General features: G+C 34.1%; 1 protein-coding gene across 3 annotated transcripts in view; it reads left to right on the top strand.

Moving 5' to 3' along the window:
- The window catches only part of pax3b (paired box 3b), a 44,928-nt gene extending 23,720 nt beyond the window's left edge, over positions 1-21,208 (top strand). For 2 of the 3 annotated variants that reach the window (XM_051923782.1, XM_028794402.2), the window contains exons 6-9: positions 5,652-5,817; positions 7,247-7,461; positions 19,002-19,245; positions 19,934-21,208. In XM_051923782.1, coding sequence (XP_051779742.1) covers positions 5,652-5,817; positions 7,247-7,461; positions 19,002-19,245; positions 19,934-19,968 — 660 coding nt within the window. In that variant the 3' untranslated portion in view covers positions 19,969-21,208. The remainder of the gene's footprint in view (positions 1-5,651; positions 5,818-7,246; positions 7,462-19,001; positions 19,246-19,933) is intronic. The other variant, XM_028794403.2, reaches the window with a different exon arrangement.
- Positions 21,209-26,754: the final 5,546 nt, after the last annotated feature.

Below are 26,754 nucleotides of genomic sequence, written 5' to 3'. Positions count from 1 at the left end.
TATTCCTACATATTGTAGATATTGTATATACACACAGTATTGTATTGTATTGTATTATACATACATATTATACATATTGTATTTCATTAACGTAGCTTACATACAAAGCATTTTTTGGATGGAGAATATGGAGAAGATTAGTAATTCCCAGCTTTACGGTATTCCCCACCATTTCATTCCAAGTATTTTATTAAGACAGATACCTTATGATTAACACACCAAGACATAAATGAGACCAAGTTAGATGGCTCCATTGTCATTTGTGTCTTATTGTTAATTGGCAGCTGCTGAGGATAACAAGAAGCCATTTAAAAAATCTGTTTAAGAATACAATAAGCAATTAAGTGTTCTAAATCTTAACAAATGTGTTATCTAAAATGAAGTACAAAAATGTTGTTTGAGCAATAAATGCTCTAAATAAGAAGTTGAGTCAAAAAAACAAAAACATTCTGCCACTTTGATCCTGCAAGACTGAACTTGGAAACCCCGAAAGTTGGTCATCAGTTTCTAATGATGGGACACTGAAGCTGACATTCTGTGCACTGTTTTTCCCTTTTCTTTTTTTACAATGGCACATAAGTCCATTACAAATGTCATCATCCATATAACTTTAGCTAATATTGGAGTTTCAAATATTTGGAATATAGAAGATGAAACTGCAGACCCAGATGAAAACGTGTGTTGCTCCGGTGCTAACCACTAGATCACTTTGAGCTGCAATACTAGAATTTGGTCTTCTATGTTTAATTCTAAACTCGAAGAACTAATGCCTTGGCATTCTGATATCACATTAAAAAAATATTTTCTCCATCTATCCATTTTCCAACCTGCTGAATCCGAACACAGGGTTCTGCTGGAGCCAGTCCCAGCCAACACAGGGCACAAGGCAGGAACCAATCCCAGGCAGGGTGCCAACCCACCACAGGACACACACAAACACACCAAGCACACACTAGGGCCAATTTAGAATCGCCAATCCACCTAAATAGCATGTCTTTGGACTGTGGGAGGAAACCGGAGCGCCTGGAGGAAACCCACACAGACACGGGGAGAACATGCAAACACTACACAGGGAGGACCCGGGAAGCGAACCCAGGTCTCCCAACTGCGAGGCAGCAGCGCTACCCACTGCGCCACCGTGCCACCAAACTTTCTCTTAAGTTTAAAAGAGGAATTTTACTGTTTTCTTACATATTGATAAATTACAATGAATTTTGATGACTTTAATTGAGGGAAAAAGGACAATTAGAAAGTTGTTTTCTATCACCCATCTCAGCATTATGCAATGGATCCCAAAAATCTATATACTCTTAAAATTTTAAAAGAAAAAAAAAAGAATGATTTCTTTGGAAAGAAATAAGAAAATAAAAAACAGTCTTAGTGCCATTTTAAAAGCAAATGCCTTTGTGCATGTTTTGGAAAGTAATTGATTGAAGTTGAATGCAAATTACAAAGTCTGTTATAAAGGTGTACAGAATTATGTAAACAAAACAATGAAAGTTTGTTGTGTTTAGTTATTATTCCTAAAAATTATTTTTTTTAATTAAGTAATTTTTTAAATAAGTAATTTTGGTTACATGATCTTATTTAATTAAAGAAATGTCACACAAGATTTGTCTTGATTTCAACTTTATATCAATCTGGATGTTTCAACTATTGATTCTTTAATTTATAGGCTTTATACAGCTAAACTCTTACTATAATAACAATAATAACCAAGTTAAACCCACATTTATTCATATAAAGGAACTGTTTAAGTTTTATATCCAAAGATGAAAATGAATAAAAAGGTGGCAAAACCAGTATGCAATAATAGCTGTCAATAAACCACAAGATGCATCAAAAACTGTTTTATCTACCTGGGGTTTAGCTCTGTTTATTGTCTTCAGGCAAGATGAGAAAAAAAAAAGAATGTAGTTAGTGCGCTGGGAAACAATAGTTCTTACTGAGTATACACATTTCATGAGTTCATGTTGGTCGTGGCACTGTTTATAAGAGGTGAAGGTAAAGGGGGTTCATGGGTTGTGCCCTAGATCTGGAAGAGACTAACAGGTAAGGTGCAGTGTAAAGTTGAAATTCTTCCTTTGTGTTCACCTTAAATTGGCCCCCATAAGGACTGCACAGTAAACCTCCATCCATCCATTATCCAACCCGCTATATCCTAACTACAGGGTCACGGGGGTCTGCTGGAGCCAATCCCAGCCAACACAGGGCGCAAGGCAGGAAACAAACCCCGGGCAGGGTGCCAACCCACCACAGGGCACACACACCCACACACCAAACACACACTAGGGACAATTTAGAATCGCCATTGCACCTAACCTGCATGTCTTTGGACTGTGAGAGGAAAACCGGAGTACCCGGAGGAAACCCACGCAGACACGGGGAGAACATGCAAACGCCACGCAGGGAGGACCTGGGAAGCAACCCGGATTTCCTAACTGCGAGGCAGCAGCGCTACCCACTGCGCCACCGTGTCACCTGCGCAGTAAACAATGAAACAATATAACAGAAAAACATTTATTGAATAAACAATTACTGTGAGTAATTTTATATCAAAAGCTTAAAATATCCATTTGTCTTTTAAAAGATTCATTTCAAGGTTGCTAGGACTATAGTCAATTGCAAAAACATTATACAAAAGGCAGGACTGACACATGCACATTTACAAGTGCAAAATTTACAGTCACCACTTAGCATAAATTGCACATCTTTGGCATGGAAATTAGAGTCTGTAGATAAGAAATTATTAATAAGAACTAAACCTTGCACCCCTCTGAAGAGTCTAGAAAAGGAGAATCATGTAGCGGGTTGGATAATGGATGGATGGATGGATGTTTGAAGGATGTTCTTTTTTCTTGGTGACCACAAAAAGGCTAATATGCATTTTCACACAAAGTATTTTGGCTTTATGGAGTGATATGACAAATAATAGACATGATGAATTATACAAAGACATATTCATTGTAGATGTACTGAGGAAATACTTGCTAAAACATGTTTGTGCGTTCAGATTTCTTAGGTGGTAACTTATTTAAAATGACTGAACTGGACTGTTGACTGACACCTCTTCTAGGGTTTATTATTGTGCCTAATTCTGCAAGAACACGCTATGCCCTCCACCTACTTGACTCTGACATGGATTAACTGAGAATGAGAATGCTTTTTTATTGAATGTATTCTAAAAGTAAAAGCAATATGATTAATGTTGTAAGTACAAGTGACCTGTTTAAAAAGCTCACGAGTGTTTGAAAAGGAGAGATAAAAATGTGCTTCGTCACAGAGAGATGCATGATGAGAAAACCTGCTGTGCAGCAATAACATTGCTGTACTGAGGCCAGACGGACTTCATTTACCAGAAGTACCTGCAAAAAGCGGTTCCTGTGTTTCTTCTTAAAAATACATTTTAAGGTCTTCACTTTAGAGTATTTGCATACTGAGTTTTCTGAGAGTGTGATAAAAGTATGTTATGTTTACACCATATGTGTGATTTGAACATTAAGAAAGGAATAGGAAACACAATGAAGGACTAAACAGAATGATTTACATGATTATACTTGTTTTGTGGCTTTAATTAAATGGTGATTTTGAAGGCTATAGCTTTAATTACCTTGATGGAGTTAGCTTTGAAAGATGATGTATATGTAAAAACAGAAAACCAACAGAAGCCCAAATGATGCCTGCTTGACTGCTACATTAAAATGAGAAATCATTTAAGTTGAAGTCCAAGTGATTTTATTTCCAGTATATTTAAAAAAAAAATTGTTGTTGCTCGTCAGTTATTAGGCATAATACACCACTGAAAGAAATAACAGGAAAACATTGTAAGAGCAGCTAAAACACAATAAAAAAAGGCTTTGATAAAGCAAATAAAGTTTTGTTTCAAATAAAAATCAACATTTTTTTCAGACGTATAATTTCTAATCCATTATGAATACACTAGCGACTAGATAGAATTTTGTTTAAGAGTTATGGCTCTGTAATTAAGTAATTATTCTTTAATGGATGTCCAGTATCACGTTGAAAAGGGGTTACAGTCCTGTAATGCATATGAATGCTAATGAAACCTCACTTTGTTAAGCAGTCATCATTAAGATAGCAAGGAAGTCCCAAGTGCCTGCCACTTGAATGCTGAATTGATTGTTTTTCCTGTTAAATCAAACAAGACTTGTTGAGCAGTTAACTTTGTTTGCAGAACAGACCTATTAGTTTAGTGTGTTTACATAACAGGCAACGGGCATCCTATCTGAGAAATGCTCTCATGATCTGTGATGACCCTTAGAGTGGAGTGGGAGAAAGAAGGAGGGCAGCATGAGCTTTGTGAACATAACCTGCAAAGGTATTTTCAAACCAGATGCTCATTGATGCTTTTGGTGGTGTTGTCTGTTTTTCTTTTTAAAAGTAAAATGTGGAACAGGTGCTGAATTGTGCTGTTACACTGTTGAAGTTATCCACCTGTCCTCAGAAGTCAACTTTTGTTTTGCTTCTGAAGGAATGACAGATTAAATATATGAGAAGATGCAAAGCGAGATGTTCACTCTTTGGCTCATGCTTGGTTTAGCATGTAGGACGTACAGTATATATTTTCAGTCAGGTTTAACAACGATTTCTATGCATTGAACCAGTGAGTGCCAAGAAAATACTTTGCAAATAGTTCAATGAAATGAGGTAGACATATACTGTACAGGATAAAAATAGATACAGATAGATAAATACAAGAAACATCTATCAAGATGCAATTGGGGGCCAAGTTTAGATTTGTGCTCCTTTTTAGGCTCAGTCTCTCAAATAGGAAATTTTACTGTGGGTGTATGCTGGCAAAATAACCATACGGCACTTTTGCTAGTGCAGATTGTATATGTCTAAAGTCGAAATCCAAAGACACGGCTTAGACTGGCCTACTTCTGTTTAGGCTCCATTAAAATGTATATAAATAGCATAATTAGATTTGAAATAAATTGTAAAGTAACCTTGTGCCCAAAATGTCCTCATGTGGTCGTCAACCTCACGTAGAGATTTTAAACACAATCAGATGGTCAAAAATTTATGGATACTAAAAGCTCAAATAAATCTGCTATAGGTCTCCAATGACAGCCTACAGAAGGGCTTAAGTAAAATCCGTAATGTTTTCCAATAATGTGAAAACTCATAGAATTCAAGGGAGCTAAGAAAAACCCTAAGGAACTATTATTACCTCCAAAATGATTATTTTAAATCCTGTTTCATTTAAAGACAGTCGTATAACAGGCCAAAAAAATCTCAGAGATTCAAAAAGTCCTGTAATAACTCAAGAAACAGTACAAAATAAACATCTGAAAGAAAGAAAACATGAGCCCGATGCCCCGTCTGGAATATTCATTAAACGTGAAGGATTACAGAAAATATTTAGTAACAATAGCCCAAGAGCATGCCAAGACAATTTTTATGATTTTTTTTTTTTTTTTGCTAACATGAAGTATTGCCTGTTGACTGCTTAATTGATTGGTTCTTTTAGGACAGAATGCCCAGTCTTTTCTTAATAAAACTAAAGTGTGGTGAGCGCTAGAGATAAAATAGTAGATTCCTTTATATTCAGACTGCCCTTTTCTTTATTTTCTAATATGCCCACAACAGCTACAACAAAATAACGTATCTGTTTTGTTTATTTTTAGGTCTGGTTTAGTAATAGAAGAGCAAGATGGAGGAAACAAGCAGGAGCCAATCAGCTAATGGCCTTTAATCATCTGATCCCAGGAGGTTTTCCAGCATCTGCTATGCCAACGCTACCACCGTACCAACTTTCAGAAAGCCCTTATCCCCCAACATCTATACCACAAGGTACCTTTTTTGGCATTTATATTCCTAAGGTTAGCAGTATCACTATTGCATGTCCAATTAACAAAAGCAATATAAACCATTTTAACACAAGCAAAGTCCTTCCATAGTCGTAACTGTGTTTTCTTTAAAAACATAAATCAGTGTCATCTTATTTTGTTCAAATTATAGATTATCAGAAAACTAACCATTACTTCTTACAGGGCATTGTTTTACACTAACACTGTTAAAGTCCCTGCATTTTGTATAGGATGCCAGCCTTTGCTAATTACTTTATCAAGGTACAATATTCTGAGAAAATCTACTTCGATTAGAGCTAAATAAATTGAATTTAACAAAAGCACGTCTAAATAGTAATCAAGGCAGAGTTTAATTAACTTAATTACTACTATATGAATCAAGTCACCCAAAAATTACAGATCAAAACTCTAAATAGTGCTTTTATTGAAATGAAAACACTTTAGAAACATAAACCAATGATTGGCTACTATTATTTGCAAACCTCTTCAAAAACTGGAGAACTGGAAAGTTAAATGACTCACTTAAAATCATAGCAGACATTATTGCCCCTTTCCAACCGTTAGACATTTGTTTGATTCCTGCCTGGAGTTCCAGTTTTCTCCCTTCATGCCCTTAAGCTGATTTGTGATACAAAATTGGTATATTGTGAGTGAATGGGCTCTGTGATGAACTGGCATTTTTTTCCAGCCCGGTTTCTGCCTACTACTTGATATTGTCGGGAAGGTCTTTGCCTGTTCTCTATACCAATAAAAATATTCTCAAAAAATTGACCAAAAACATACACAAAAAAAAACTTAGAGAAAATGCTATGTGAATAAATAGTGCTTTTAAAATATCGAAAAGGTTTTCTGTCATTGCGTAATATTGCCAAATTGCTAAAACTGTTAGTAATCATTCTTTATATGTGCTGTAACCAGTTCATTAATCTTTTAATGATGGAAAGAACACATGTTCATACTGTAATTGTGGATAATAATTATACTACTAGTCCAAAGAAGATCTCCATTTTACATAGAAAAATAAGCTCTTACAGGTCAATCGGGTCTTACTGCATACACCATGCAAGAAAATTGATGTTTAATAAATGATGAAGAATATTAATTCCTTTGAGTGGATAGTCATGTTCAGTAGAACTTCATTATGAATGTACAGTAGACTAGATTGAAAGTGAGTTATTTTCTTGTTGATTCTAAAGCATCAGGCAGCCTTTGATGTGTTGCTTTCTGCTTTCATTGAGAGTTAGTGAGTTTGAAAACTGCTTTGTTCCTGTGGAGAGCCAGATGTGTCCTTAGATATGATTAAAACGTAGCTCTGACAAATGCTGGCATTTAGGCTTCCTCTGACTGTAGGGATATGTATAACAAATGATTGTTCAAAATGGAGTAAATTCTGTTCTGTTCCTGGGATTTAGCAGTATCAGACCAGAGTGGCACAGTACACAGGCCTCAACCGCTGCCTCCAACATCCGTTCACCAGACCAGCCTCAACTCAGGAGCAGAGAGTGGTTCAGCCTACTGCCTGCCTTCTAGTCGGCACAGCTTCTCAGGCTACACGGACAGCTTTGTGACTCCATCAGGACCTTCAAATCCTATGAACCCCACTATCAGCAATGGCCTTTCACCTCAGGTTAGTCAGTCTTGTTACTCTTGACAAGGTGATTCTTCTCTGAAAGCGAGAAATGCCACACTTTCCCTGTAGCAACTCACTGGGTGTATATCGCATAATGTGTTCTAAGGACATGGACTTAGCCTTTCTTTTAATCTTATTAAGCATCATATCTCCCAAAATTTAATTAAACATTTGATTCCAGGATATAATTTAAAACTGCCAGATAAATTCAGTGATTGTTACATTGACAGGGCAGTTTTTTCATAGAAAACCTAATAAGCCTAATAAACAAAGTGTTGAGTAGCGTATTACAAGCTTTTTATTTAACTAGAATAATGAAGACTCTTCTTCGTTGCAGCTATTCAGTGTATTAAAATATGAATAATGTACTTGAAGTGTCTTATTGCAATGCCAATCTTTAACTTCTTATAATTTATATTCTGCGAACATTTTTGTGCTGGTAAAACTCACTGCAGAAATGAAACAGTAAGCCGTGTTTGCATTTTTGTGTTCTAAAAAGTCTTTATTATTATGGTGCTTAGAGTTAGCTTATCACTAGTGCACCCTCCAAGATGGATGCCTACTCTATTTCTGTTGGTGTCCATCAGGATCTGTCTTCCAATTATTCTGAACAGGAAAAGATGCCAAAGAAAACTGATTTATGAACAAATTATATTCTTCAGCGCTGCCTTTTAAAATACCAAAGATCAATTTAATTTTTTGAGTAAGGAAATTAATAACATGTCTTTTCTTTTCCATAGTTTGTTATTATACAGTAGCAAATTACAGTAGCATATGGAATTACTGTATGTGTGTATATCAAATCTATGTGTGTATTTCAATGTGTGTTTGTTCATATGATATTTGTGTGTATACTGCATAGTATTTTCACGTATATAGAGAAACTAAATCCACAAATACCGAAAAAGCCTTTTCTTCTACATACTTGTTATTTTAATTAACAGTGAGTAATCAATATGATATGTATGAACAAGCTAACCTTTAGAAGCTCACTTTGACAATTAGTATCATATTTTCTTTTTTAAGTCAGTATGAGCCCTGCACAGGTGTTTTTAGAGACATCTTCAGTTTGTTTGGTGTTATGTCAAAAGGGAGCAACATCTATAATTAAAATCACAAGTAATTTTATGGTTAAGGCTAATAATACTAAGAGCTTCACTCCTTTAAAGATCTTTTTCTAGTTGAGCATACTGAAGAAGGCAGCAAATGATATAAATGAAATCTGAAAACACAATTATACTCAATTACACACTTATAATCGACTATTGCAGCTGCCTAAACAGCAAGAGGTATTTTAATAAGCAGAAAATGAGATTTTAATGGCACAAAGGGTGGCCAATATAAATGCTCATATCAGTGGACTTTTTTTTCTCACCTTCAGTTTATTTACTGCCTGTTTTATTCTTATCCCAAAGGCAATGCTTCCAGTTTCCATGCCTAAAAACCTTTTTATGTTGGTGGTGAGATAAACATGTTACTATGGGAGGTCGAAATACTATGAAACGTTAAGGAAAAAAAAAGGTTGAAAAATAATCTTTATATGAATTTCTCATGCTTATGGAAATAACTTTACTTTTTTATTTCATAAAATTACAAACTGTGTTTCAAAAAAGCAATTCACCAAACAAACACAAGCCTTTTGTGGTAATAAAAAATAAGAAAAAAAAAGGCCTATCTGAAGTGATGTAAATCACATAGAACATTTACTTTGCATTTGATTGAAAAGAAATGATTTAAATGTATGCATAATTTTTTTTGGGTGGTACATGAGGACTCACAATAAATTGTGGAATTTGGGGGGATTAAACACTGAAAAACATTCTGAGGAAATGCAGTCTGTTCATCTCATTACTGGGAAGATAACCTGTGTTTACCATTAACATGTTGACAAGGCAAAACGAATGCTTGGTAAAGTGCTGTTGCTTTTGAAGCGAGATGAAACTTATCCAAATAAACAAGCCAGAGTTAAAAAGAACAGATTTTGTATCTGATTTGTATTTATGTAATCAAGAAAGCCTCAACAGACAGCTGACATTCTTAAAAATGTATGATAATGTTGTGTGTAATTTATGCAAATGACTTATTTTTCTTCATGAATAACAGTATTGTATGTTTAATATTGGTGACTGTATATATAATATAATATAATATAATATAATATAATATAAAAAATTTGCATGGAGTTTTCCAGTGGTTTTCATGGTTTTTCTCCCATCTCACTAAAGACATATGCTTTCGATAAATGGTCCCATCTAGTTTAGGATTCCATTATAAATGTGGTATTAGCAGCATATAAACATTATATTAACAATGAAATTTTTAATTATACATTAAAAATTGAAATTTAAAATATGATACTGTCACTTTTTATTGTTTTATATCATAATCAAAAAGGATATTTTTTTGACAAGCGTAACAGTTAATAACTGCTTACAATGGACATTCAAGTGTTACCAGATTAATTGGTGTTTCTAAGTTAGCCATTTGCCAGTGTGATTGTGGATGTGTTAAACTGCCCTGCTACTGTATGTTTAGATAGCCTCTCCAAAGATCATATCTGTTTTGTGAGGAATGCTGCTGAGGTGAGCTTTGCACGTCATCAGATATGAATTAGCTTAAGCAAATCTGAGAAAATGTTAACTATATTATAATTACAAAATAGTTTTGAAGAAATATATTAACCTATTTTCCATCAAGAAAACAATACGTTTAGATCATGCACATACATGCATTTCAAATGTATAAATCAAATATTTGGTTCTACTATGATTCAAATACTAAAAAGACAAGGACAAAATTCACTTCTGTGCATAGCACAGACAGCAAAATCAAGTAATATCAAAACAATTTTCTATAACAATGTTAATTTTCATTATCTGTTCTTTACATTTTCTAGCATTAGGCAGACATGCAAAGTAGGTTTTGTTTTGTATATTGCTAGTGATTGGCTCACATGTTTGTTCTGGTTTGCATATGTTCTAGTGGATTCAACTTAATTCAAAGCACTTCATTTTTTTGTTATACAATTTACAACAATAAAATATTAAGCTAGTGTGCTTCCTGAGTAGGTAATCCTTAGACATTATTTGAAGGAGTCAGGTTCCCATATTAAGACACTTGCTATTGTCTCATATTAAAACAGTTTATATCTTTGAGATCCTTACTTTTATAATTAAACCATGGTGCCTTACACTTATTCTCCTTCCCTCTGGCTATTCCCTTATCCAGGTTCACCACAGTGGTTCTGCCTCCCTCTTTACAGGATCACATTCTGTTTCTGCCCTTCTCCTTTTTCCACCCAATCTCCTGCATATCCTTTACTACCACATCTTTTGATCTGCTTTTTAGTCACCCTTGCCTTCTTTTTCCTGGCAGCTCCGTCTCTAAATCTGCTTAATGGTTCTAATCTGCATAAATAGATGTTGAACTTATAAAATGATATATAGCAACGTATATGATGTCTACAGTAGGCCCCTTTTTATTTCGTTAATCTGTTTCACTGTAAGTAGTCTAAACATATACAGTAAAGAAAGCATATCTCATTTTTAATTTATTTTTTGCCCCTTTATTTTCAGTTCAAAAATAGATAACATTTTTGGAGATTTTAATTTAGGAAGTTATTAACTCTACTGAACCAAGCAGGGTGATACCCTGTATTTTTTAAAAGCAGAGTCTATATACTGTATAGATGGTTTTTTTTTTAATTCATATATATATGTAGAGTATGTTTTAATTTAAAATAACTAGTCCAGTGTCCATATTTTACTTCATTTTCTCTTTGTCTCTCTTATACATGCTTTAGAGCATGTTGTTGGCACTCTTATCCCGTCTCATGCTTAGGGAGTTGTAAGTAGTATATGCTCATGTTCTTCATTTTTTAAGATTAAATCATTCCCTCAACTGTGTGTTGTTCACATATATGTGTATAAAGATAGTTTTGATGAAAAAAAGAAATTATACTGTCCTTCAGAATACAATATGTATAATATACATATATTAAGCTTTCATATTGTGTTGTGCAGGTTTTTGAAGGTTTTCTATAAAGTATAGTCAAATGTTATGAAGCAAAACAAATCAGGAGCTGCTTTAACAAGCACTGTAAAAAATAAGATTGTGATAACAAACATTTTAACAAAATAGTATTCACATTTTTTTAGCCATTTGAAAATTTTAAGTACTGCTAAAGGATATTTAACCAATATATGATTGCCTTTTAGCAGACACTATATTACTTAACAACCTTTTCCGAGACTTTCACTTCCTGATGAATGAGATCAGTGACCTCCATCTGTCTCACATTTATGTGGAACATAGCTTTGCCTTCTTCATACACATTTGTCAAGTTTCAACTGACAAAGCTTCTGTAAATTATCCACAGTAACTGAGGTGAGGCTTGTTGGGAGTCCATTATATGCTATAGCAGCTGTCAGTGAAACTACACATTTGACTAAGAAATCCTCCTCTGACAGTTTTATCACTGCCCTGTGCAACAGATTGGTAAATGTTTATGTTTTATGGGTTACAATTAATCTAAGTGAATACATTTTTAATGTTCTTTGATGAATTTTAAACCTTAGACTTTATTAAAATCTAAGGGTGAAGCTATTAAAATTTTGTGAAAATATTGTTTTACTGTGATGGACTGGCACCCTGTCCAGGGTTTGTCCCTGCTTGTGCCCTATGTTAGCTGGGATAGGCTCCAGCACCCCTGCGACCCTGTTCAGGACAAAGCGGTTTGGAAAATGACTGACTGACTGACTATTGTGTTTTATATATAATTGTGCAACACTGAAATGGATTCAGCAGGTTTGAGAATGTGTATAATGTCCTATGCAGTTACTGTATTTCCATTTCTGAAATTATTGTCAATGAGAATTATAACTACTGCATATCATTATAATCATAACCATGTACAATAAGTGAACCAACAGTCTTGATGTTTGATAACTTTGAAAAGGAATTTAATAAACCATCAAACTGCAAAAAATGTAAAACATCATCAGATGTATGCACATAGTATGAAAAACAAATCTCCAATGTTGTGGTCTGCAGCTGAACATGCATGTGAATTTTATTGATACATCTCTTTGTACACATATATGAATGTATATATGTAAACTTTACATGCATAATATGTATATAAAAATAGCAAGCACTGTTGAGCTTCAATGACTTGTTCACTTAACCTACCAAGCTCTAGTTAAAAACTTCACATTAGTACACACCATTCAGTCCATCGGAGCGTATCAGTTTCTAACTACTATACAGTATGAACAGAATTATGATCTGAGATACAAAATACCCATAAATCTGCTTTCGGCAACATTGCTAGTTAGCAAGTTCAACATTGCTGCAGTTCATTCTTTAAAAACATATGGTTATTGTACTTAAAATTGATGTTTGCATTATGCACTTGTGATAGATGGAAACACACCCATGTAAATGCAGTTTATCTGTGTTCTTGTCTATATATGTACTGTACACATATAGGTGATGAACTTGTACAACATTCAGGGATAGTTCTTGCCTCACTCCAGTTGGTCATGAGTTGGCCTCTGTGTTGTGCCTGAATGGGAAAACATCTATACGACTGAATATCTGTATTTGCGAAACATTAAGAAAATAGTTTACTATTGCTTGCAGGTTAGTAACATTTACAAATGAACTCAAAACAATGCTTGATACAAAGATAAAGGGTTAACAAACATTTGAATGGATAACAGAGCTGAGTTCACCCATTTCCCTAATATGTAAGATTAACCTTTCAGTAAACTAATTACCCACAGGACTGTGTAATCTAGAAATGAACACAAACATTTATTTTACGTTGGACATACACTTTTATTATAATTCAATTTATCCATCCTTGTAATTCTTTGCGCATACTGATTCCACTTCAGAGCAGTTAGAGAGCTGGATTGTATCCTGGGCACAATATGAAGCATTTTTCAATAGTTTTTATGTCCAAATTTAAGTACTATTAAAACTACTGTACTAACAAATGTGTGATATTCTTCCTATACTGCTGACTATGGTAATGTATTATATATAATATTATTGTAGGAAAAAACCTAATATTGTTAGAACCAGTTAATCTAGTTCAGGGTTGAGTAAGTATAAATTTCTATACCTCCACTAGCAGAGTATATAAACACAGGCTGTTCATTTTTTTTTATTAATCTATCTTCATAATTCAGTGAATCAGAGAATTACAATGCTGCCTACCTGCACTTGTACTTTAGTTGAATTCCTGTCTGTTGTTTCTTCTCTTTGGATCTTGCACATACTCCATGTGTTCATCTGTTCTATCAAGAACTCTGGTGGTTAATTGACGACTCCAAAGCCCTTTGATAAGTGAAAGTGCTTTGTGACAGACTGGTGATTGGTTCCTGCCCTATGCCAGGTGCTGCTGGGATAGACTTCAACTCCTCATGATCCAGGCCAGGAAAAAGCAGGTCAAAAATTTGGCAGATGAATAAGTTTTGTCTATTGGTCTTTAATCTTTGGTAATTTTAAATGTTCACAAATCATTTGCACTGTCTGCATATAATGAGAGTGGAAAATATTGAATAATATAGTGACTAGAAAGAAACATTTTAATTCAGGCCTGTTTTGGACAATTTCTATGTGTATACTGCAAAAAAAGTATATGGAAAAACTAGGCAAAAAAATCTGCCAATGGGGTAAGCAAAACTTACTTTAAAAGATTTTTTAAAGTTAGCTAAATAATCATAAATACTATTTCTTTTGATAAGTCAATAATTCCTAAAATAAGGAAAAGGAGATTTAATGTCATGATATCAATAGTTTTCACTTGCTTAGATTTCATTTTTTGCAGTGATATAGTGGTCACACTTGCTTTAGTAGTAGTGCAAATGTTAATTAAACCAGAAAAAAAGTCTTATTCATAAATTCTAGTGGAAAAAATGATTTAAAATTAATATATAAATTTAAATTTAAACCTGTTTTATGACTGACTAAATGAAGTGCAGTATCTGTGAATCTCAATTAGGACATTTAAAATATTTTTGAGAAGAGATGACAAATTATACATTCACATTTGTAATGCCCAATTTTACTCCAGTCCTAGGTTTTATATACTGATTATTTTCTTCCATCCATTTTACAAACCTGCTATTCTCAGTACAAGTTTCAGGAAATAGCAGTATTTTTAAAATTAATATAAAAGGTATGCCAAGGTGACAGTAAATCCTGGAGGGCCAATGGTGATGATGATGGCGAAGGGATGGTTTGGCATGTATAAAAATAAACCTAACACTATGGAAATCTCAGATTATTGGTATGAAAATGTTAGTGCACCACCAAAGTTCAGCTCCTTCTTAAATCAACATAAGCCACTGTGTCCTTAGGTTGGGAAATTATTTAAGTAAAGCCATGTGTGAGTAGAAACATAGAATAATATGGCACTTATAAGTAAAAAGCAAGAGAGTTGCAAGTTCTTTGCACCTGCTTTTCATTAAGTATTAAAAGGTTAGGGTTTGCTTGGGGATTTTTATGTTTTAGAATTTTCTACTTCAACTTTTCTTTTCTAAAATAATTTGATTTTTTTAGGAAACATTACTTACAGACTGCATATACATTATCTATCCATTATTAGTCTCTCCCTATCTATCTATCTATCTATCTATCTATCTATCTATCTATCTATCTATCTATCTATCTATCTATCTATCTATCTATCTATCTATCTATCTATCTATCTATCTATCTATCTATCTATCTATCTATCTATCTGCACATCTTTTTACTTGAATATTAATTTCCCGTTTTTTTTTTCTGACTTGTATTTTTGAAAAACAGAGTCAACTTGCATTTGTTTTCAGTATGCTATGTGCCTGCAGGCTACTTTCCTGTTCCAAGTTCCGAAGAAAAATTACCCAAATTTAATTATCTTTGTACTAATCAAGTGCAGGTTGATTTTAAAATATGCATTATCAGTAGACATCCATCATAAAAAATCTGTCTATTATTTCCCAATTTACTGTGATTTTCATTGGGATTTTCTTTAATGTGATTAAACTTTAAGCAACCAGCGTGTAACTTGCCCGTCAGGTTTCACACAGTCAGTTAAGATGTATTTAGTTGTTTGAATGCTAATAGTAACATGAATTCAAACAAACACATCATTACTCAGCCGTATCATAACTTTACTACAGATCCTCTAGCTTTATAAATTACCTTTCTAGACTAATTCCAATCCAATGATCATCACATGAACAACTTATCTTATTTGTTTTCTTGACTCATTCATACCTTCCATTTGCTTGCATATTGATAATAAATTCTTCATTATTATAATTTTTTATGATTGAATGTGAAACTTTATGAAGAGAACTACTGACAATTTTGTACTATTTTTGTCTTTTGGTATCCTCATTAATTCTGACCTTTGTCAGCATTCAGGTTTTCCAATAGCTAAGGGCTTTGGCATCTTTTGCAGTATATTTTCTAAACAGGACTGATTGCTTGTTCTTGACACACAATAAACATTACCTTCATTCAAGTATCCACCTAATTATTCATCTGTTTGTTCGAGAAAGCTGCCTGGCTTAGCACAGGTTTTCAGAGCCAGATCCTAGGGAGACAGGGCAAGAACTATCCTGAACATACACTGAATGTACATTGAAGGTCTTTCTCATATAATCAAACTGAGTGCAAATTGAGTGCAGCTATCCTAACTGTATAACATCATCTCATAAACTCATAATCCAAAGGAAACACACATGGAGAGTGGAAGAAAATTTAAACTCCATACAATAGGCACCCTAACTGGAAGTCAAATTGGCCGCTATGTGCTGTGTGGTAGTAATGCTACCTACTGCACCACCTCGTCTTTGTCTTTTTATTGAGAGTGAATACTGTTAAGGGCCCCATGAAACTATAATGTCTTTATACTTGCTTGATTGCTTTTTTATATTTTGTAATATACTATTCAGACTTGATTCTCTGATGTATTCGATTCATTCACTCTTTTTACTTTCTCGTAAACAAAGTATAGGGAAAGTATTGGAATCCTTCGAAAATTCCATTTTGAGATGTTGATGAATCTCAACATTTTAGATGTCCCTGAGCCCGATAAAAAACATTTTTGGAATTATGTGTGTGTGTCTGTGTGTGTGTGTGTGTGTTTGAATGTAAACATGATAACCTGAGTATGCTTTCACTTAGGTCAACCAAATTTTGCATACAAGTATTAGGTACAAAACGTAGATTTCTATCAACCTTTGGGCATTTCTGTTAACTGGAATTGGTACTTTAACTTTTATTCAACATTACTTTTATAATAATTGTTCAATATATTATTAATTTGATTTGATTTGTTGTTGATGATTATTTAATGTACATAATATAAAAATATAATTATTGTCTTGTGGTATACTCCTCAAATATCCATCCCCATATCTGAGTACACGAGAAAGTCTATGGGAGATCACTCCCGATTTTTTAACTTATGTTAAAGGTGAAATACTCTTATATGCAATGATCTCAATCTGTTACACCTAACCATAAAAATCCTTTACGAAATCCATCCATCCATCCGTCCATTTTACGAAATCCATCCAACTTATTTTTTAAATAGTGGAAATGAATTTCAAGTGTCTCTGCATTCTGTACATTGAGACAAGGAATACTCAGTTTCAGTACATATGATTCAGCGTCCTTGTGTGATCAGTTCTTGTTTTTGTAGTAGGGCAGTGAAACAACATTTGTCATTAGAAAATTAATTATTTTAAATATTTTTGGAAGTGCAGAATTTTTGCTTCTGCCTAATTCAAAGAACCTGAACGGGATTAGACAGGTTTGAGTGTGTTGTTATGCAAAATATTGTTTTAATAATATATGTTTAATATATTCTTGGGACTATATATAAGTGCATTGCCATGAGGTAGATACAGTATATAAGGCATTCTGCAATTTTTTACATATGAGTGATTCACAAGGCAAGAAGGAACAAAAAAATCCTGATATTTGTCTTCTGTGTATTAATGATATATTATGATGAATAATGCTGCAAATCACAGATATAACCTTAATAAAACTAGGTCAGACATAACAAGACAGTACCCCTTACATGAAGAAAGCAGCATTTGGAAGAATGGTCTTGCAATAATGTTCTCAGACAGAGAGCTGAAAGCCACTCTCCAAAAAATGTAATTGGTACAAGGCGGAGATTAACATAATTTTAAATGGTAGTACTTTTTCCATTTCATGCTGTAATGCTGCTAGGATATTTATAAGATGAAATCCAAACTGGGAGAGATGCAATATGGCTTTAGTCTACTTTAGTTCCAAGTTTTTACTTTGCCTCTATCAGACATATTTTTGCTTTGCTGTCAAATGCTTTTGATGTTTCAACAGATTCCCACCAACCTGTAGTCATCTTTTAAGTTATGCCACATGTTCAGTTTTACATAGAAACAATTATTATAGCATTAGATTAGCAACTTGTTTTGTAAAACTGGATGAATCTTTCATTTGCTTCTACTTTGCAATTACGTATTTAAAAAACTGGAAAAAAATACTGTTTGCTGGAGTCAGCTTTACCAAACATGGCAACCTTTCTGGGACACAACTGTTCACTTTCAACCTGTACAACACTTAAATATGCTTATCATTTGCTCTGTATTTTCTAATATATTATTTTTAAGTACAAGGTGGAATAAATAATTACTCAGGTTGAGGAACAGCTATGCATGGAACCATTTGACATACTGTATATAATAAAAACAAAATAAAGTGTATTGTATTTTCTTTCCCCAAAATTACAAATGATAGCAACAACAAATTCTGTATATTTCTACTGGATTTGTTACATGATATTATATAGATCTTTATGTTTATTGAACTTGATATGCGTGCTTATGGATATACAGTACATGTATGGTTTTCTGTAGCTGTATTATATTTGTTAATGTGTGCATACAGTATACTCTGAAACTCCTTTCTGTGAAGAACATTATAGGTCTGAGCTAAATTTAACTGTAAATAGTACAGTTAACAAGTTGGAAATTTTATAAACAAAAGAAAACAGACAAGGCCTTCATGGTTATGGAAATGTCATTAATTGTGGATATGCCTGAAATTCTGCGTGAAGAAGTGCTTCCTGATTTTTACATTGAGCATACTTCACCTACATTTTTACTGGACTCCTTGAATATGCAGTTCACCATTTATCTGGAAGACTTTTGATGATAATCTTTTTTAGAACTTTTTAGAGGATAGTGGGCTAGGAATATCATGTAGGATCATCTGTTACAGACCAAAAAGGTTAAGTTCTTTATTCTGGTATGTGATTGTGTGAATATATGAATGAGATGGCACTTTTTAGTCTATAGCTATTGAATTTTGAATTCATTGAATTACATCGTAAGATCTATTTTGCTTTATTATTCCTTAGCCACTATTTAAGGACTATATGACTATGTTTGATTTAACAATAAGAATGTCTACAATACTCACTTGTAAAACATCTATAAAACCATTTCGTACTTCTCTTCTTCTTTCTCCTTCTGTAGGTAATGGGCCTGCTGAACCCAGGAGGTGTGCCTCACCAACCTCATAGTGACTATGCCATTTCTCCTCTAACTGGAGGACTTGAACCCAGCACTGCTGTATCTGCCAGCTGCAGTCAGAGACTGGATCACATGAAATCACTAGACAGCTTGCCCAGTTCCCAGTCCTACTGTCCACCAACTTACAGCACCTCAGGCTATAGCATGGACCCAGTGGCAAGTTACCAGTATGGACAATACGGTCAAAGTAAGTTAACAGTAATTGTACAGTGACATCATTTCATCCCTGCTTATAGGATTAAATCTGCATTTCAGTAGCACATCTGCTAAGATATCCACGGCTGGTTTAAATTTATTTTAAGTGACTTTTAAACTTTCATTGAGCATTGCATTGCAATGAGTTTCCTTAGATTTTGAATGCTTAGGCGGCTGTTGTTCCTTAATAGTACCTATGAGTGGGTTACATGGGTACCAGCACAATCACTGGCCCCTAAAGTTCAGAACGTAATGGATATACTATATTCCTTGATGGAAAAAAGCTTGTTCATTCCAGGGAGCACTCAAAAGTCCAGGATACATAATCATTGTCTAATGCACTGTCAACAACATCTTGGTTTTATTAATTGTTGAGACTTGATATTCACTTGCCATTGCTGTAGGAATGAACGTTTGTCAGAAATGAAATAGCCTCTGGCATGTCCCTATTGAAAACACGTGTTTTAACTGAAGGTCAACTCGAGAATCAGTATTGATTGTAATCCCAGATCAGAATGGTTTTGTCAAACTTGTCCTAATATTGTAAACATTAGCTTTAAATCTTTGATTTGCCACTATTAGATACGACAATATTGTAAATGTAAGATGAACGACATGACCCCTTGCTGGGAAGCTGTCAAAGCCTTACTTTTTAAGATTTTTTTTTTTTCCCCCCACAGGTGCCTTTCATTATTTGAAGCCTGATATTGCATGAAATGAAGTGTCCCAACAAGTTCACCCTCAGTTGTCTCAGGCTGACGTCCTCAAAAAGACATTTTGCTTCTCCCGATTGGTAGCCTCACCTCTCTTTGGAAATCAAAGACCAAATATCCCTGCATCTAAGTAACCTCTGATTCCCCACAATGGATCTAAAAAATAGAAAAAAAGATACAGACACATTTGAATCGAATTGTCATGGTGGGTTTGATGACAATTAGGAACAGACTTTAATATTTAAGAGACAAATATGGGGTTGATTAAAAGAGAAGAAATGAATGAAAATTTTGCTATTACAAAAAAAGCAGCCGTTCATAGAGTAATGCCAGTAGACCACCAGAACAAAGCAGCAGCTCCTTATATTTTATTATACTTGGCTGCAAACACTATTTGCATTATGTCTGAACTGGTTTTCTCAATAAAAGACCAATATGTTGCATTCCTTATCATTTCAGAGACCAATGGCAGTTGATCTTGGAAGTCTCTGCCTCACCAAATTGCAAAAAATGTCTGCTTATCCTGTAGAGCTTAAATTCATGGAAATCAAGGAAATACCCGTTATTGCAATAATTGGGACCAGTTATGGATACTTCAAAATGTATTGGGATCAAGCAGCAGTGTTGGTTGTTTCCTGGAAGCTGCCTATGTGCAATATTACGTACCTCACGATTAAAGGCAAAATCAAGATCTCTTGTGGACTAAGGTTGTTACTTTATAACAACCAAACCTGTGTAAAGATACTCACTACATGGATTGTGTTTGCTTAAACATTTACTTGAGTCAAGGATTTGGCCATGTGAGGTGACAATGGTGTGTCTCAGCTCTGTGGAACTTTAGTTTTAATCAAGCCCACAGCGGCAGAACCACAAGCAATTCCTATTTGGCAGCAAAATGTCCCAACAGTACTTTTTATACTATTAAACATGACAGTGGTTTCAGGACTGTGTTATTATTTATTCCAGCATATTCTCGAAGGATGGTAGTGCTGAGCTTGCTTGTCCTTGTTTAGCCAACTTAGATAATGTCTGTAGAAGTAGCACTCTACTGTAGAAATGTACATTTTGTCTTAATGGTGAAGGAAAATTGATTTTGTAGAGTTTTACCAATTCATTCTCTTTGTTATATGACTGCACAGAATGATTGTGATGTAAATGTATTGTGTACAAATGCAGTAATATTTACTATTTATAATAAAAGACTTAAAAGTTAAAAAAATCCTTTAACTGACAGAGACAAAACATTGTGTTTTTATTTCTTTAAGATAGTTGGCTGTAGAACACTATGCTTATCTTCCTACATTCATGATCTTTGCGGGGCAGTATTATTTGACATTTGCTAGTCTTGTTTTTTACATTTTAAGATTGTGACTAGTACTTTCTGAACTATTTGAAAATGTATACATTTTATAGGTGATTTAATCAAATTGCCTATTTTCTGAACCTACCTAGCCTATTTTATGGTTGGAGGGTTTAGAGCACTATTTGGCAGTACATTATGACAATATGCCTCATTTCCCAGTTAAGGAGATCATGAATTTTCTGTATTCATTTACTTCTGAATGATTTGCGCATTCAGTACCGTATGTGCCGATGGCTCAGAAGGGTTACAGTGACTGCTGGGTTTCATTGCAAGCAGCTGTGTAAAATGAGGCAAATGCCGATTTTAAAAGGAATTCCAAGGGAATGAACTGGCAGAAGTGTGCATCACTGTAGTGACCTTTGATACCAATTCATGAATTCAGTAAATCATTTATTTGTTTGGCTCATTGGTACTAGTGCTGAGTATGCTCAAGAGTCAGTAACAATCAACATCTACTCATCTTAATGAATCAAATAACACAAAGTTTTGTATAATTCTAAAATAATAAAACATATGTGCACAGAAATAGCCAGAAATAAAAAGAGGCTTTCTTTACATTTGCATGTTCACATCAGATGTGAATATCATGAATACAGGAGAGCCACTCATATGGTGTCAGATAGGTGTCAATAGCAGTTTTTTTATTCTTTCCTTGCTCTTGCCAACATGTGTGATATTTAAGAATAGGATCATTTTTAGTAATCTGTGTCCTCTTCACTGTATACAATATGTAATAAGTGGAGTTTTAAAATGAAGGAGCTGATTAATATAATAACTGGGATGGACTACCTACCTGTCCATGATTAGCTCATGACTTGTGCCTGTGGCTGCTGGGACAGGCTCTGAATCCCATGACCCCAAATTGAATTAAGCTTGTTTAACAACTTCATGTTACGTTGTGTTATGTTAGAATATATCCAGTTCTGATTCTTGCCTTGCACCTGGTGCTGCTGGGAGTGGCTATAAACCCCATGACCCTGAGACTCAATTGTGTGGGTTCGGAAAATAAATAGGAAGATAATATAATACATTAAGAGACTAATCCAATTCAGGGACCCAGGAAAATAAAAAAAAAATACAATACAAAATCTTTCACATCTGATTTACCAAAGAAACTGTGGTATTTAACCTCTGTTTTTTTTAATCCTGGTTATATCTGGTTAAGTATTGAATATTCTTTCTATTTCACATTAAGGTATACAATTTAAAAGTGATATGAGGGGTATGTTGGTAAGTGGATTTTTTAAAAAATTTAAGACAAGATATTTATGTAATTGGAGAAAATAAAATCATAAATATTGCTTATTATATTGGTAAATGATTTAAATTCTTTTTGATAAATGTGAAAGAAAAATTAACTCGTTTTAGAGGTTTTACACTCTATGCTGACTATATGCTTTATATGCTGTATTTTTGATTAAAAACTGTAAAGAGTTCTCCAACAACTACAGCCTAAATGCATGACTTTACAAATACAAAGTTAAAAAGTGAAACTGTTAGAAGAAATAAAGGAAGTCATATTTAAAGAATACCAAGTAACAAGGTAGCAAGAAGAGTCAGTTGACAGAAATGGTGGTAACTGAATACTTTGAAAAAGGACATGATCAGCAGTGGCTTGCATTGCTCCCTCACATTTTTTTTTCGTGGGGTATTATTGTACACCTCCAAAGATGTGTGGTACTTTAACAGATGACTCTAAATTGGTGGAGTGTATGTTCGCGTGCCCGATCATCTAGAGTGCATTTCTGCCTTCCACCCAGATCTCCTGAGTTTTCAATCCTGTGTGGAATAAGCAGATTTGTGAAAAAGGATGGATGGAGTAGAAGAAAGTTAAATCTGAAACCCACAGAATATAATAAGATCACACCTAAGTTTTCATTTATTTGAACCCAAATATTAGATTGCTCTGTCTCTTTATCCATTTTCTGATGAATGTAATTTTTTTATATGGTCATGGGAGGATGGAGCCTACCCTGACAGCACTAAAGCATAGGGCAGGTAACAGATCCTGGATGGGATGCTGGTACACCCTTACCAGGCCAGTTCAAAATGAGCAACTAATCTAAAAGGCACATGTTTGGAATGTCGAAGGAAACCCAATATATGCAAACTCCACACATACTGTGATCTCTAAAAAACATGAACCCAGGTAGTGCAAGGGAGAAACACTAAGCACTGTGCCATTTTGTGGGACTGGTAATGGGACAAGATATTTTGTGATTTCTATGAACACACTGGGTAGATATAAGCATTTACTAAACACATCCTAAAGACAGTACATCTAAGTATGATGAGAAATGCAGCTTTTGATTTTCAGAGTGTTTTTTTTAAACAAAGTGAGCACATTTAGGTGTAAAACACATTTTAAAATGCTTCATCTCTAAAGACATTCATTCAATTAAAGGCTTTATTTGAAGTTTATATGTTACCTTGTTTAAAACATAGCAACATTATATATTTTAGAAACACTATGTTCAAGAATAATATGCTGAGTGTTTCGGTAGTTTCTGACTTTTAACCTATGGAAAAAAAGAAAATCTAATAGCTATGATGGTGTAGAGGAAACCAACAACATTTAATCAAAACCAAGCCAGTTGCAGAACGTAATACAAAATCAGATAGAAACCTGAACGTTCCCATGTGTGGCTGCCACTGTGAAAAGGGGTAACCCAGAGGTGCTCCATACTTGAGGTTCCAAATTTCACGTCGGGTGAACTGAGAGACCTATTCATCAGTCAGTTTGCCGCACTGCCTCTCTAGTACTGGTTTGAAAATCAGACCCTGCAACTAAACCACATGGCTGAACGCCGTCATTCATCATTATCTTTGATTCAATTTTAACAAAAATGCTTTTCTTCAACCAAGTGTCTGACCTGCAGACAGGAAAACATGACTGTTATATATTAAGTGAAAGGGAAAAAAGTCACATTGTTGATAACTAGAATGACTACTGTAGCATTACTGAGTACATTTGAACAGATATTTTAGTAACTCAGTCAACAAGCTGTATGCTGAACCATTGCACCATGCAGCCTCAACACATTTAATATTAAAACTGTTGAAAGTGAAAACAAATCGAGAACAGACCTCACTCTTAAAATGCACTAAGAACAAATACATAATGCCATGTCTGTGCTGAGATACACTGTTGAGTCAGCAAATATGAAATTCCAACATAACTGTGAAGAGCTCTGTATCAATAACGCTTTTTAAATTATACATCTGATCCTGGGACAGAACTGTTGCTTGTTCTTTAGCTCTCATGCAGGCATAGTGCATTGGTGTCTGAGCTTCAGTAATGAGATATTCTCATCTGATTCACTTTTTTACTTTTTGGTCATATTTGTAGTTAAAGCCTAACTATTCAATCAATCTGGAAAGTCTAGTTACTATACCAGAAATAAAGAACACATAAATTTGCTCATCCACCCTTCTTCTGGATTCATTGTCCATTATGGGATTTTTAAAAGCTGTAGACCATTCCGGTAACATCAGCTGCAAAGCAGGCCTAGGGGGAACATCAGGGCAAACCTGGGCACACGCCTGGATGTACCCACATGGAGCCAGTTTAAGGTCACAAAAAAACAACACCCATGGCTAATATATAGCACCCGGAAAGGAAATCTAATCTACAGCATATGGAAAACATACACATGGACATTAACCAGGTTAGGATTCAAACCCGGGGCACTGAAACAAATAAAATACAATATTATTAATAAATGCATATGAACATAATAAATAAGTCACAAAAGGCTTATAAAAAGGTAGTGAATGTATCAGCTTAATCTGAAATAGATTTGCAAACTTTGTTAAGGACATGCAGAATCACATGAAAGGCACTATATGATAGATAGATAGATAGATAGATAGATAGATAGATAGATAGATAGATAGATAGATAGATAATAATTATAAAAGATAAAAGCATTCATCTAGATAGATAGATAGATAGATAGATAGATAGATAGATAGATAGATAGATAGATAATTATAAAAGATAAAAGCATTCATCTAGATAGATAGATAGATAGATAGATAGATAGATAGATAGATAGATAGATAGATAGATAGATAGATAGATAGATAGATAATAGTACAGTAATAATAATAATTATAAAAGATAAAAAGCATTCATCTAGATAGATAGATAGATAGATAGATAGATAGATAGATAGATAGATAGATAGATAGATAATACTAATAATTATAAAAGATAAAAGCATTCATCTAGATAGATAGATAGATAGATAGATAGATAGATAGATAGATAGATAGATAGATAGATAATAGTACAGTAATAATAATAATTATAAAAGATAAAAGCATTCATCTAGATAGATAGATAGATAGATAATAGTACAGTAATAATAATAATTATAAAAGATAAAAAGCATTCATCTAGATAGATAGATAGATAGATAGATAGATAGATAGATAGATAGATAGATAGATAGATAGATAGATAATACTAATAATTATAAAAGATAAAAGCATTCATCTAGATAGATAGATAGATAGATAGATAGATAGATAGATAGATAGATAGATAGATAGATAGATAGATAGATAGATAATTATAAAAGATAAAAGCATTCATCTAGATAGATAGATAGATAGATAGATAGATAGATAGATAGATAGATAGATAGATAGATATGCATGTGTGTCAGAGGATCAGCCTCTCCCAGGTATGTACTTCCACCATGGACCAAGAGGGGCACTGTCACTAACTAGGTTGGCTAGGTTACCCAACAGTACTGAAAAAGCATGCAGTGATGGTAACTGACTCCACTCTTTCTGGTCCTTGTGCCATAAGAGCACAATCATCTAGAAGGAGGCATCACTGCATCACTGAGCAGCCGACAAGACAGAGCTCCTCTACCAACTGAGAGAACCACATTGCCCAGGATTTAAGGAAGTAATCTTTTGTTATAATTTTGACGCCATTGTGCACTTGTTTATTTTGATTATTTGGAAGTAAACAATGATAGTCGGGTTGGTGCCCCAACATTTATTTTTTTTACTAGCTGTCATTCCCTTGGATTACAACAATAGATACTGTAGATATATAGATAGACAGACAAGAAAAATATTCCAAAAATAATATGGCAGCAGTAATATTTATTTACAATGTGTAGCATTATTTTAAATCTTTTCTGATTGGATAGATGCATTTAGTGAAATTGGGCGACATGTATAACCCCAGTGCATAACCTTTTGAAAAGTGGAATGGCTTCATCTTACTTATTAATTACACTGCTACCAACATTTTTGGAAATTCTCAAAAAAAAAACCAAAAACACTGCTCATAATACAAAGGTCAATAAACAATCTTTAAAGGTCAGACCATATCTACAGCTAATTCCTGGTCCAGGCTTTGGTCCTATCACTTCTGGACTATCTCAGCTCTCTGTTGGCAGGA

The sequence above is a fragment of the Erpetoichthys calabaricus genome, chromosome 2 (genome assembly GCF_900747795.2).
Source record: "Erpetoichthys calabaricus chromosome 2, fErpCal1.3, whole genome shotgun sequence".
In the NCBI taxonomy this organism is placed as follows: Eukaryota; Metazoa; Chordata; class Cladistia; order Polypteriformes; family Polypteridae; genus Erpetoichthys; species Erpetoichthys calabaricus.
The sequence above is the reverse complement of the archived record's forward strand: the minus strand, read 5'-3'. Positions and strand labels throughout refer to the sequence as shown.